Below are 13,140 nucleotides of genomic sequence, written 5' to 3' on the forward strand. Positions count from 1 at the left end.
TTTTTGTTTTTTTCCCCCTCTCATTTTGGCAGATGCTGAAAAGGCCCGCTTCCTTGTATCATCTAGCCATTATAATATTATACCAAACCAGTCTTTACACATCTTTATGTCCTCCAAAAATTGGAGGACATAGAGATGTGAAAAATGAAAATCAGACCGAAGTCCAACTCAATAAGTGAACGTATTCTAAAACTGTATGTGTCCTATGGATTTTAATAAAATATGTTCTCAAACATGAAATTGTGTTCTGGTCGAATCAAAAATGTTTCCTAAATCAAAGAAGAGCGGATAATCAAATCAGTTACTTTTAGTCTCGTATTCATATAATCTCTAATAAAATAAAGACTCTTTCGTGAAGCATTCCTGTACTCTCCATCCTTAGTAGTGTATGTCTAGGGATGTATGTCTCTGCGAAGCCCCAGACCAGTTTTCAACCTTTTTTTAATAACGGTCTCGTATTCATCTTTTTAGTCTCGTATTTATTAGAGATTATATTATATAATCTCTAATAAAATAGACTCTTTCGTGAAGCCTTCCTGTACTCCATCCTTAGTAGTGTGATGTATGTCTCTGCGAAGCCCCAGACCAATGGTTTTCAACCTTTTTTTAATAACGGCACCCCTAAGTCATTTATTTTTTTTTGCGGCACCCCAACTCAATTTTCTGCCTGTTAGATCCGATTCTCTCTGTGTATATATATATATAATATTAAAAAATATATATTCTATATAATAGTTATTACAATAATATAATTATAAAAATTACACTTCATAATACATACAAATTATATATATACAGTATATAATAATTTTATTTTAAAGACGCTAGTCACCTCTGCTCAGGGTATATGCCCCTCTTAACCAAAATTTTGATGAAATTAAAGAAAAAGAACGCAGGAGGCGTTCTAAAAAAACACCTGGTCGCCATGACCCCCCCCCCTTACGATGATACCCGGACCTGGTTGCCATGCCCCCTTTAAGATGACACCTGGATACGCCACTGCCTCTGCTTGACTTTGTCCTGCCTCTAATCTCCCTGTTACTGTCCACATCAAAGAATAATCCAAATGGTATCTTTTTCACATTTTCACAAAGATGGTTAGTAATTTTAAAATTGGCAGTGCGAGCAATAAACGCAAAAAAAGACGTTTTTTCTGAAAACAAAGTACTGTAGAACGTACAGCACTTAGTAACATGAATGGTCAAAGGTTGTTGGGAAGACAGAAGATACTTTATTGACATTAGACTTGAACTTCTACAGACTGTAACCTTGGAAATAACCTGAAGGAAGGTTATTCCAGAAAACAATAGAAGGGATAAATGAGGAAAAGTTGGTTCTGTTAGTTTGCAGTTAGATGTAATCGGACAGTTTTTAACTGATTACTCAATTTGAATGTTGCAACAAGTTATGCACGACATGGTTTACGGGGGCAGGCATACTCTTGTTTTTCACAAATAATAAACGTTTGATTCAATTTTTAATTGCATTTTAATATGGTATTCGCATTTGTTCCTATCTTATGACCATTAGTGATCACAACACTTCCGATGTTCACTGCGTTATTACATTTAAGAACGATTATTTAATTGAAAAGTAGTGTCATTATTCGAAACGATTCGCTAATTATTTCTGAAAAATTAAAAAGCCCAAAATCCTTTAAAAGCAAGTGATGTACCTAATATCATGATTTTTTAATTAAAAAAGGGGAGAGGGGTTAATATAGTATTCGACTATGAAAAAAAAAAAATAAATAAAATGTTGACTAACTGTAATTTCTTATGAAATCAGAAATAAATACTTACGCTCTCCGAGATTGGCTTCGGGCACCTTTTCCCGGATAATTCGACATGAATCGTATATTTGGGTGGACGGGTCGAATTGCATCGTTTTGATTATTTTCTCGCTTTTGTCGGCTCTCACAATACTTACTTTTAGTGAGAGCGTCATCTTGGAGTTCCAATTGGTTACCTAACTGTAATTAAATAAAAATCAAAAATTGTTTTAAGAAACTATCTGCTGGAAATAGAACAGATCATAATATTAAAATATGTACGATATAAAATGCCTATATATGAGTAATTAATTAAAAATGGCTGAATATATTTAAACACAGATAGCAGAAAACACTTTTTAAAGCATGAAAGAAACTTACTAGTTGCTGATTTAGAAAGGCAAAATGAGTAGTGGAAGTCATTTGAGAAATTTGTTCTTCCTGGTCAGCAACGATGAAATGATTCGTGTGTCATTAATTTTTCGGAGCACTTGCCCTCCATACGGTTACAGTTTGAATGGTAAACGATATCGCTAAACAACCATGCAATTTCTTCTTTTCTGTTATTCAATACGTAACTCATTGAGATTCAACTGATGTTCTAAAATTAGCCAATGCAATATACAAGATGTACGTATGACTACTCCAGAGGATAGATAGAATATTCCAGTGTTACCCAGAGACCGACAGAGAAGATGCAACCAACTCACTGTTATAAGGAACAGAAGCTCAACTACTTCCTAGGATAATACAGCGGACAAAGTGGCGACATGCAGCCTGAGTCTACGCTGCGGAAGTCATCGGACGGAGCCTACTGTCGTAAGCGCAGTCGTGAAGGCTCCAACAAGCACACGTCTAATGCTCGATCAGCGAGCCATGTGACACCATCCGTTGTCTTTACGGAACACTCTGCAAACTCTTTCTAATGGCCAGCTATTCACCACGGGGAAGAGAGGGGAGGAAAAGAAATGCGATTCCCTTCTTTCGTAGAAGCATTTGTTATTTGTACTTCGAATGGGTAGCGGGGAAGAGGGGAAAGAGTTGAACTAACACGTGCCCAAATGAAAAGGTCACCCTACAAAATAGGAAGATATATCAAGAAACATTTTAAAAGCGATAAAATACTTCTTAACGTTGTTTAAAGTTTGCTTATTATTTAAAAGATTACTGAATAATCCTTTACACTAATTTCGGATAAACCTAAACCAAAATTATGAACTGTTATTTAGTGTATTAAAGCATACTTGTATATTAACAATTACAGCTGTGCCTGTTAGATACAGTTCAATAAATAACAATTCGTATAGTCTCATACAGTAAAAACTAGTCCTTTGAATTTTCTTTTCATGCATTTCTTTGCTCTTTTTCTGTATCTCTTCGCTCTATTACTTATATTTCTTGTCTTATATTCATTATGGTCGGTGAGTTCTTTTGGTCTATCAGTGGCCTTAGTCTATGGAAATACTGTACTCTTATCTTTGTCACTTTCTTCCTTTTCCTTTTATATACAGTACTATATATTTTCTACACACACACACAGGGACGGCCATACATAGTCAGAGGATTTACAAGACAGATTACAAAAATATTTCGTGTTATTGGGGGGATTTAAATAAGCGGCGTGGGTCACTGGTACTGTAAACAGACCACTGGGTTAATTTCTTGTAAACTTCATTGGACGAGTTTTGAGGAAGAAATTCTGACGTCGCGACCCTCTAATATATTCAGAGCACAAATTCTAGACAAGGCTATTACATAATGGATTTGGCAAATCAAAACAATACAAAGATTATCGATATTGCTAAATAAAATGAAAAAATAAACCTCCAACACGGAAGCTCGGTGCTACCTATTGGCACTCATCAGTGAGAAGTACTGTACACACATGAGATGGGGGGATTTCGTGGGATTTTTTTTCACATGATGGCTGAAGTCAGTTTCCGTGCGAGGACTGCACAGTTTCATCTTCTGGAAATTCAGGTCTTTCGTCCAGCAAACACGAAAAGCGATCGAAGTATACAAGCAATTATAGACAATATATTGATGCCTTGTAACCTTTGCTCTTACAGAGACTACACATGGACTAAGTTTTTCTGAAAATGACACTAACCTGATGTACTATAAAACCAACGGTCACGTCCATATTACTGAAAGCAAGTAAATGCAGAGCCAGAAACAAAAGAATTAAAAAGGAGTAACCAAGCTGATCTTGTAATAGCCCCGTTAAAAAAATTTCTGTCTTAATATATTAGCGGGTCTCGTCAGATAACAAGGGGGGGGGGGTTGCGGAATTTGTTGCAGGCGTTGTTTGTTTACATTTGGTAATGTTCCTGTAGACAAGTTCCCCACTCCTCACTTTTGCTTCCTGCCTATCTCACTCCATTCATATTTCAGTAATCCTTGTTTTACTACTGCACCATTAATTTTAACTGTAGTAAAACACTTTTCTTTCGCAACCCCTTCTATGGGGCATTTTATTTTCCACGTTGCGCCCTATTGATATATTAGTGCAGTAATAAGTATATTTGGATGTCCCCCTCTGACTGAAATCCCACAGTCTGATGCGTGTAAGAAGCTATACTCGTCACTTCTCAGGACATGCTGCTGTAATCCGGTTGAACTTTTCTGAGTTGAGTGTATTCAAAGAAGTCAAGAAAAAAACATTTTGCTGAGAGATCAGAAACACTTTCGGAAAGGGATTGGTGGCATCCTGAAGAGAGTGTTAGCATCATCCCAACATTGAGTTACTTGTAGAGAATTGTGGAGTTGGATTTCATTGTGGATTCAGCTCACAAACCAAATATAATACTAACGAAAGCCACAAGTTGCTTGAAGTGGTACGTTGTTCGCCATTCTGGACTTTGGAATGATGGAAAGAGGTCAGTTTAAGAGAGTCAAGTGTGGGTTTTTAAATCGGTTAGGAAGGCTGCTTGCTGGATTTATATTGTCCCAACAATGATCTTTGAAAGGCTAGGGCTTTCTCACGCTTTAACTAGAGATTGTCGTTTAACTATGTTGGAGGGCCCAATTAATATTCTGGACAGTTCTGTACTATCTATATCTAGCAAACTGAGTCTACTGACGTGAAGTTCTCGCGACGAGCAGTCACGACCGCCATTTTTCCACACGAGCTGCAGAACCCAAATTAATAATGCTATGGGCTACAAAAACCAGACTTGCACGAATTTCGCATGGGAGACCAATGTTAAATAATCGATTTGCTTGGAACTTTAAATTTTAACCTGATGTGAGCATGAATCGTTCATCTTTGGGATGAACTGGAAGGGTGGATTAGATCATGGCCAATACTCCTTTCTCTGAGGGTTGTATCGATTGTAGCTGTAAATCAATCTCATTGTTTCTTGCATAGGCGCCTCCGTAGCCAGGTGGGAAGGAGCAGCAGTGCGTAGCACACGCTTCTTGATTAGACCGGGGTTCGAGCCCGTCACCACCAAATACGGAGGATGCGGAAAGGTCAGGGAATGATCACCGCATATCCTGGAGCAATATGGCCTTAGTTGCTAATGCTCCTAAAAACCAAACAACAGTAAACAACAACAGTTTCTTGCATTTCTTCATGAAAAGTTTACATTTTGATTACATCGATGAGTCAAAAACCATTATGACCAGCGAGTCATTACGCAAATCGAAGCAAATGCAGGTGAACTACGGCGAGTGGGTTTGTTTGTTATTTGGATTTTAGGAGCATTAGCAACTAAGGCCATATTGCTCCGGGGATATGCAGTGGTCATTCCCTGACCTTTCCGCATCCTCTGTATTTGGTGGTCACGGGCTCGAACCCAGGTCTAATCAAGAAGCGTGTGCTACGCACTGCTGCTCCTGCTCACCTGGCTACGGAGGCGCCTACGGTGCGTGGGCATGGTATAAAAAATACGTGATACTGAGCTCCGTTAATCAGTGTTACTCTTGTTCTTCAGATGGGAAAGCCAGCGGAATTAAGCGAGTTTGACAAAGGCCAAATTGTAATGGCCAGACGACTGCGTTAGAGCATATCCGAAACGGCACGGCTGGTGGGATTCTCACGGTCAGCCGTGGTTAGTACCTACTGAAAGTGGTCCGAGGTGGGAAAACCGACGAACCGCCAGCGAGGTGTTGAACGACCATGCTCATCGATGCTCGAAGTGAGCGCAGGCTCTCCCGGATGGTACGTGGCAACAGAAGGGCAACTGTTGCGCAACTCGCCAGTAACTGGAATGCTGGTGACTGGAGTAATGTGTCACAACACACACACACAGTACATCGAACCCTACTGAAAATGGGACTGCGCAACCGCAGGCCACTCTGAGTACCCATGCTAACCACAGTTCACCGGCTACAGCGCCTACTATGGGCATGCGAGTATCGAAACTGGATCTTGAGTGATTGGAAGAAGGTCGTCTGGTCCGATGAATCATGTTTACTGTTGCACCATGGACGACCGGGTACATATGCGTCGTTTACCTGGGGAAGTGATGGCGCCTGGATGCACCATGGGACGAAAACAAGCCAGTGGCAGTGGTGTCATGCTGGGATACCCTGGGTCCAGTCAACCATGCACCAGGCACTCTGACGTCTACCACCTACCTAAACATTATTGCTGACCAGGTACACCCTTTCGTGGCAATGTTCTTCCCCTCTGGCGGTGCCGTCTTTCAGCAGGATAATACACCATGCCACACCGCCCGGATTGTTCGAGACTGGTTCAAGGAACATGAGGAAGACTTCCAGGTATTGCCCTTGCCTCCAAATTCCACAGACATCAATTCCATCGAGCAACTGTGGTTTGTATTGGAACAGCAACTCCGATCTGCGGCGTCTCAACCACGGACTTTACAGGAGTTAAAGAATCTGCTGGTTATGTGCTGGTACCAGATACCACAAGACACATTTAGAAATCTTGTAGCGTCCATGCCTCATCGGGTATGAGCTGTTTTGGGCTGCACGTGGAGGACCAACATCGTATTAGGTAGGTGGTCATAATGTTTTGGCTCATCAGTGTATATACACTGACTTAGTAACACGTATCAATTTCTTTAGTCCTCAGAGCAGCATCAAGCTATAGGGTTACAAACTCTGTGAAGTGCAGAAAGAGTTTTACAGGAGTGCTGGTTCATGGAGGTTTCTGCATTTGCCTCAGATTGGAATTGCGGTGGTTCACTGTCATGAATAGCTTGTTCCTCATAATTCACAGAGGCTTAATCAGTTTGAGATCCGCTGATTGAGCAGGTTAGTGAGGTATAGCAGTTTTCCAGTGATCTTGGAACCATTCTCGAACCACCTACGTTTCGTGACATGGCGCATTATCCTGATGGAAGTAACCGTTACCGTTTGAATAAACTGTGAGTACGAAAAGTTGCACCTGGTGGCCGCAATGTTCAAGTATGAAGTAGCATTCAGACGTTCAATTAGGGTGACTTAGACCAAGAAAACACTCCCTGGCACTGGGAATTCAGATATACTGCGCTTTCATTTGACCCACTGTGCGTGAACACTCCAGTACAATGGTAGTGTTCGTAATTTTTGCACCGACGTACGTGTGCCAGTTATCAATACCGGACTCATCTAAGCCGTGCTGTTGCAGCGCCACCTTAAGAACAAGGTGTCGCTGGCTGTTGGCCCATTCTCTCTCATTACACATACAATCGGTATGTAATACTCACTTGATCTGACGAAATCATCGATTCCTTGCGTAATGATGGTGTACCTAAAAATTGGCCATTCGGTATTCGCTGGATATATTTATATTTTAAACACTAAACAATAAGCAACTGAATTTAAAAGGCTTATTAAAAAATATACAACCAAAAAGTTGCCAAAATTAAGCTTCGGGCTGTTTGAATTTGTACTGATCGCAGTTAAAATCATAAACAAGTGCTGTATAAATAACAGTCAGAGAGACGATTTCCACTGGCCCACATCGATTCCAGAAATTTTTTTGTTAAGTCTAGAGGGAAGGAATTACAATTCTGCATTAATAAATGAGAAAATTCCTTTTTAATTTCACTTTTATGTACTTAACGTTTTAAATATGAATGGATTCTTTTCTCCACTCCCATCTATGGAACTAGTAAACAGACGTTAAAAATACCTAGCCGAATAAATACGTTCCATATCTCTCTATACATTCAAATTTTTTTCCTCCTAATAATATTTATTCAAGCCAATGGGAGAAGAGAACTAGGAAATTACGTCACTACAAATGCAATTAATTATTGACAACTGCCTCCATAACGTTCACCAACCTCGTGTTTCACTGTCTAACATTTGATGTTCCATTGCAACATTTTTATATATTAATGAATATTGTATAATTGTAAATACAGTAGTTTAGTATTTTGTAAATATTTTAAATATTTGTATAGTTTGTAAATATTTAATCCTGCTCTTTGGGATGCAACAATATTCCTCATGGATTATGAAACCCGAAGCAAAAGGCCTTTTCCTAAGTGACCTATGCAACGCAGGTAAATAATTACATAGTGATTGAATGCCGCGCACTACAAATGCACAGGTATATAATTACATAGATTATTTCCTGATTAGATATCGATCATAGTGAATAGTGTTTTTGTCTGGCGGCACCGGGGGTTCCCCCCAACTCCGCATTTACTCCGTGTAGAATCTAATACTCTGCATAAAGCCAGGGTGCGTGTTAGTGTGTATTTTGTGAAGTATTGGTGTGGGTTGTGTTGTTGTTCCTCTGGCCGCTTAGCCTTGGAGCCTGTGGAGAGCCACTACTAACACCTGCAGTTTCCATCACCGCCTGAGGGAGGCGGGGCAGAACACATTAGGAGAGAAGAAAGCTCTGGCGGGGTGAACCTTAGTGTAGCCAAGGCATCCAAGGAGAGCTGGGGAAAAAATATTTATTGGAACTGAAAACCTGTGAAAACTACGTAGAAACGGTGCGATAGGAAGAGTGTGGGATAAAAAGGTAGGGAATAGAAGGGGGCAGTAGTTGAGGCACTCACCTGATTTGAAAGGGGAGACAGTAAGGGGACCCCCCCTTTGTACAGAATGCCCATCCTGGTCCAGAGGGTGGGATGGTGAAAGTGGTTGGTGGGGTGAGCCACCACGCAAAAAGGGTAGGGGCCATCCAAGGTGGGGGAAGAACACTCAACCACCCCAGATGGTAGGAATAAAAGAAGATAGGGAAAGAGATTCCTATGGCGGAGGGTGCTTTTTGTAGCTTTCTCACACTAGCCTGGGGGTTACCCTAATGGCCAGTGTCAGCATCCCATACCATACCAGCTAGGAAAAGCTACAGCATGGTGTCAGCTTGGATAACCATGAGACCCTTGAGGGCCTGCACAGCCATCAGTCTGCCCAGTGAAGAGGCTAAGATAGAACATACAATTAATAATAACTTTCATTCACTCAATTTTACTTTTTATAGTTTTTTTCTTACACTTTCTATTTTCTTTTATATATTAGATTAGATATCGATCAGTGCGTTTCGACAGGTGTGTCTTTTACGTAGAAAAGATTTTACTTACTCCGTCATACCTCTACATACTACATAGAAAAGCATGCACGGAGGTTGGTGAGCAAAGTGAGCAGAGCCCCTTAGTTTAAATTTAAAATAATAATAATAATAATTGTCCACCTGATTTCTGAAACTCCTCAAAGGGGGAACCATTCAACACTAATTGAATAGCCCTGATGTTAATATTAGCCCTAATGTCACTAACGCATAACTAATGATGATGTTAGCCCCAGTGTCACTAACAACTAACTATGAATTGTGATTGCTGCTCTGCAGTCTGTTTTGATCAGTTACTTTTATATGAAGGAATATGAGTGGCTGGTTGCGCTCTATGGTTCTTCCACAGATCTCTTCGACAATATGTTATTAAATTTTAGTCCTGTAAAAACTGAAGAGCTTATCAAGTTATTTTCGTTCAAAATGAAATTTCGTAATCTTTCTCTGTTTTGGCATTCTGTGGAAGAACATCGTGCGATATCTGGAAGAGCTTCGATATTTTGCTACCCTTCTCAACTTCCTTCCAATGTGATTTTCAGCCATAAAAGTATTTAATCCAAAAACGTTTGTTTGAAACTGCAAGATACGCAAGGAGATCTCTGTGTATGCCTGTCTGCTGTCAAGCCCAGAATTCAATGCAGGATTTAAGTAGTTTGGGGAGCTGGCGCACAGTTACACCAGAACTCGCCGACCGGGCTAGCCGGGTGGGTAAAGTACCTGCCTGGCAACCCAGAGGTCGCGGGTTCGAATCCCGCCTCGAGCTTGGATCCAAGTACTTGGGGGGTGCATTATGGCCACAGAAGCCAATGCGCCAACAACTACCAAAAAAAAAAAAAAAAACACCAGAACTCCTCAACCTTGGGCCCCTGTCAGGACTGAACGATTGTCATGCCCATCAATAACAATTTTCCCATTAACGCTGCTAATATATATATATATATATATATATATATATATATATATATATGCTAATTACACACAATGGCAGCACCATCGTATCACTCAGGTTTCGGCAAACTGCCGGTAACGGTAGAAGAGAGTGTCTAAGAATAAGCTGACACGGTTGAAAATTATATGTTGTCTAAACTGTTTTAAGAGTTTATGGATTATAACGACTGGCCCATATCTAATCGCCAGTCACTATGCGACTAAGAAATTCTTCACCGTGTCTCTCAAACCATGTTAGCATTTCTGTACACACTTTCACGCAGTTTTGTTTCTAATATCAAGTAGTGTGGAATCAAGTGAGCACGGATTCAAGACGTTTTAAAGGGCACTGCAGCAATTGTGTGTGCACTATCGTATGAGACTGGCATTCTACTGCTTAGGTGACGGAATGTGATTCTCCTATCTATCCTCATCCGGAATCTCCTGGGGCTTTGACATTTTCTCCGAAATGGTGAAATGCTCAGCTGCCCAGACCGCGAGTCATCATTTAAAGATTCTAGACTTTCTTTAATGCACCTATGCTACTTGAAAATTGCAGTTTTCTTCAAACACTTTTCTCCGTAAATCTCTGACATTTTTCTCACAATTTCTGTAGCATTCATATCAAGTCGAACACAAAAGTGTATAACAAAACGCTGCTACCCTCAAATCTTTCATTATGCAGCACACAAAACGGTTCGCGCTTATAACAGATAACTTAAGGCTACTCTGCAACTATTTCAAGACATCATAAATTGCAATTGTGTCAGCGTATTCTTGAACGTACACCTCCTGCCATCTATCGGTATTTCGCCTACAGTGGTGCTGCCATTACGTAAATGACATGATCAGCCTCTCACCTATACATACAGGAGGGGTAGGAGAGTCCGATTAATGGTGACAAACACGTACAAGTATTTCTACAAAAGGAATGTTTAACAAATGACCCCAAGGCAGACTCCGGTGTCTGTCACTTCATAACTTGTATTTTTTTATGTAATAAATATCTATATCTAATTGCTTATCTATTTTTTTTTAATATAATACGGCATATTATAATCATTCATACGTTACTCTAATTAACAACTACATATAAAGTCTAACTTAAACAGTTAGACTTTAAAAATAAAAACAATCGACCCTCGCTAATTCGACTACGGTGTGATAAAAGCTCAAATTCCTCCATTCCTCAAATTCCTCAAATTCTCCCGCACCGTGGCAGCACCACGGTGCGGGAGAATAGCGAGGGCGTAACTTTAGGTTCTGCGTGTATTTGAATACTGAAGATACCGAAAAGTTATGAGAATGTACTTGAAAACAAAAATTCGTTTAACTTACCTTATTTTGCACCATATCCTCTTCAAAGTACAACCTCATTGAAGTTCAATACACAGAGCTCAGCGACTCTGCTTTCGTTGGAAACACGCCTGAATATTTATGGTACTTTTAAGCATCTCCTGTGATGCTAGCTCTCCAAGACATTAAGTCTCTTTCTTCTACGTTTCTGTTTCACATTTGGAAACAAGAGGTAGCAGGGAGCATAAAAAGTAAGATGATTTAATTTTCGGATAAAATACAACCTATCTCTCCGTGTTTTATCAAAAACACCATCTGAATGTTTGCGCTTTAGATAAAGCATCTACTCCAGAGGCTGTGTTTCTTAAAGTATTCCGTTTTAAATCAAAACAGAAACAAAACTTGACGCAAGCCCACTGTTCTTTTGAATCGTTAGTTTGAAAAAAAAAATAATAATCAAATAACACATTGTAAACTCTCTTTACTAGACACTTTCATATTCGTAACTAACATAACATAGAATGGCATACAAGGGAAACTACAGAGAAAGTACGCTATCACCTGCATGGTCCCAACCTGGGTCGAACTAACTCAGTACAATAAATAAGCGGAAAATAAGCCTGAAAAATTTCCTCCCAAGGACTTATGAAAGGATTCTAAGTCTGGTCCTTCAGCTCACTAATCAGATTTTCTACACACCCAGCTAGAAAACCAGTAGTTTAAGTAATCTACAATAAGTTCGAAACTTGGAAATATTTCATAACTTAAAAAAAAATAATTAAACTCCATAACTAACAACTAAAAATATCTCATAACAAAAAACTTCATAACTATACTAAATAAAAAATGACAAAAAATAATAATAATGCTGCTTGGTGCGGAATAAAAGTTTCTTTAAATATAACAATGTATTTAATATTTAAATAATATAAATTAAATTATATTGCAGAATAGGAGATAATCTAAGTGAAACGATCAAGCGCTCAATGATCCTAGAAATAACAAGTAGGACATTAAATACCTGCAGGCCAAGTTCTTTCGATGAATGTCAAAGCAGACAATTTGCGTCGGTGGGTATCGAGTAAGTTCTTCGCCCTTTATTTTTCGCCATCTCTACCTGAGAGTTAAATCACTGATTTGGATCAGGGATGAAAGCAAGTTTCCCATTTCATAAGAGTATGTGTAGACCTATCGAGACGATCTGAGAGCTACGGAAAAACACCCAGTCTCAGTAAAATTTCCATTGTCGAATATATATAATAATAATAATTTGCAACCTCTCTGTAAATAACTGTAATTTTGATCCTCAATTATAATAAGCTGGATTCTGCACATCATTGAAAATTATTAGGCTTATATCTCTTCGGGGATGTGGAAAAGTTATTAGTGTCTTCAATCGAAACTAAGTTAGCCAGTCTTAGGCTAAGGAAATGAGAATTCTCTTAGTGAAGCTCTTCCGGGTTTTCAGTCCACACAATGTACAAATCAGTCCGTCAATACCCATGTGTGTGTGTGTGTGTGTGCGCGCACCAGAAATTTCCAACAGCCACCATCACCTCGTGTTAAAAAAAAAAAAGTAAGTGGAGAAGTATTGCGTTTAATTCAAGACAATTTGGAAGCATACTTCATACAAAATCACATCAACTAAGCGTCCAACATAACAGTT

General features: G+C 39.4%; 1 protein-coding gene across 5 annotated transcripts in view; it reads right to left on the reverse strand.

Annotated features, from left to right (window-relative positions):
- Positions 1–13,140, reverse strand: part of rhea (Talin_middle and talin-RS domain-containing protein rhea) — a 771,509-nt gene that overhangs the window by 641,526 nt on the left and 116,843 nt on the right. For 4 of the 5 annotated variants that reach the window (XM_090388755.1, XM_090388752.1, XM_090388753.1 and 1 more), the window contains exon 2: positions 1,803–1,972. In XM_090388755.1, coding sequence (XP_090244881.1) covers positions 1,803–1,947 — 145 coding nt within the window. In that variant the 5' untranslated portion in view covers positions 1,948–1,972. Of the gene's footprint in view, positions 1–1,802; positions 1,973–12,495; positions 12,670–13,140 lie in introns of those variants that run through there. The other variant, XM_090388754.1, reaches the window with a different exon arrangement.

This window comes from Mastigoproctus giganteus, chromosome 14 (assembly GCF_048544385.1).
Source record: "Mastigoproctus giganteus isolate SK-2022 chromosome 14, ASM4854438v1, whole genome shotgun sequence".
In the NCBI taxonomy this organism is placed as follows: Eukaryota; Metazoa; Arthropoda; class Arachnida; order Uropygi; family Thelyphonidae; genus Mastigoproctus; species Mastigoproctus giganteus.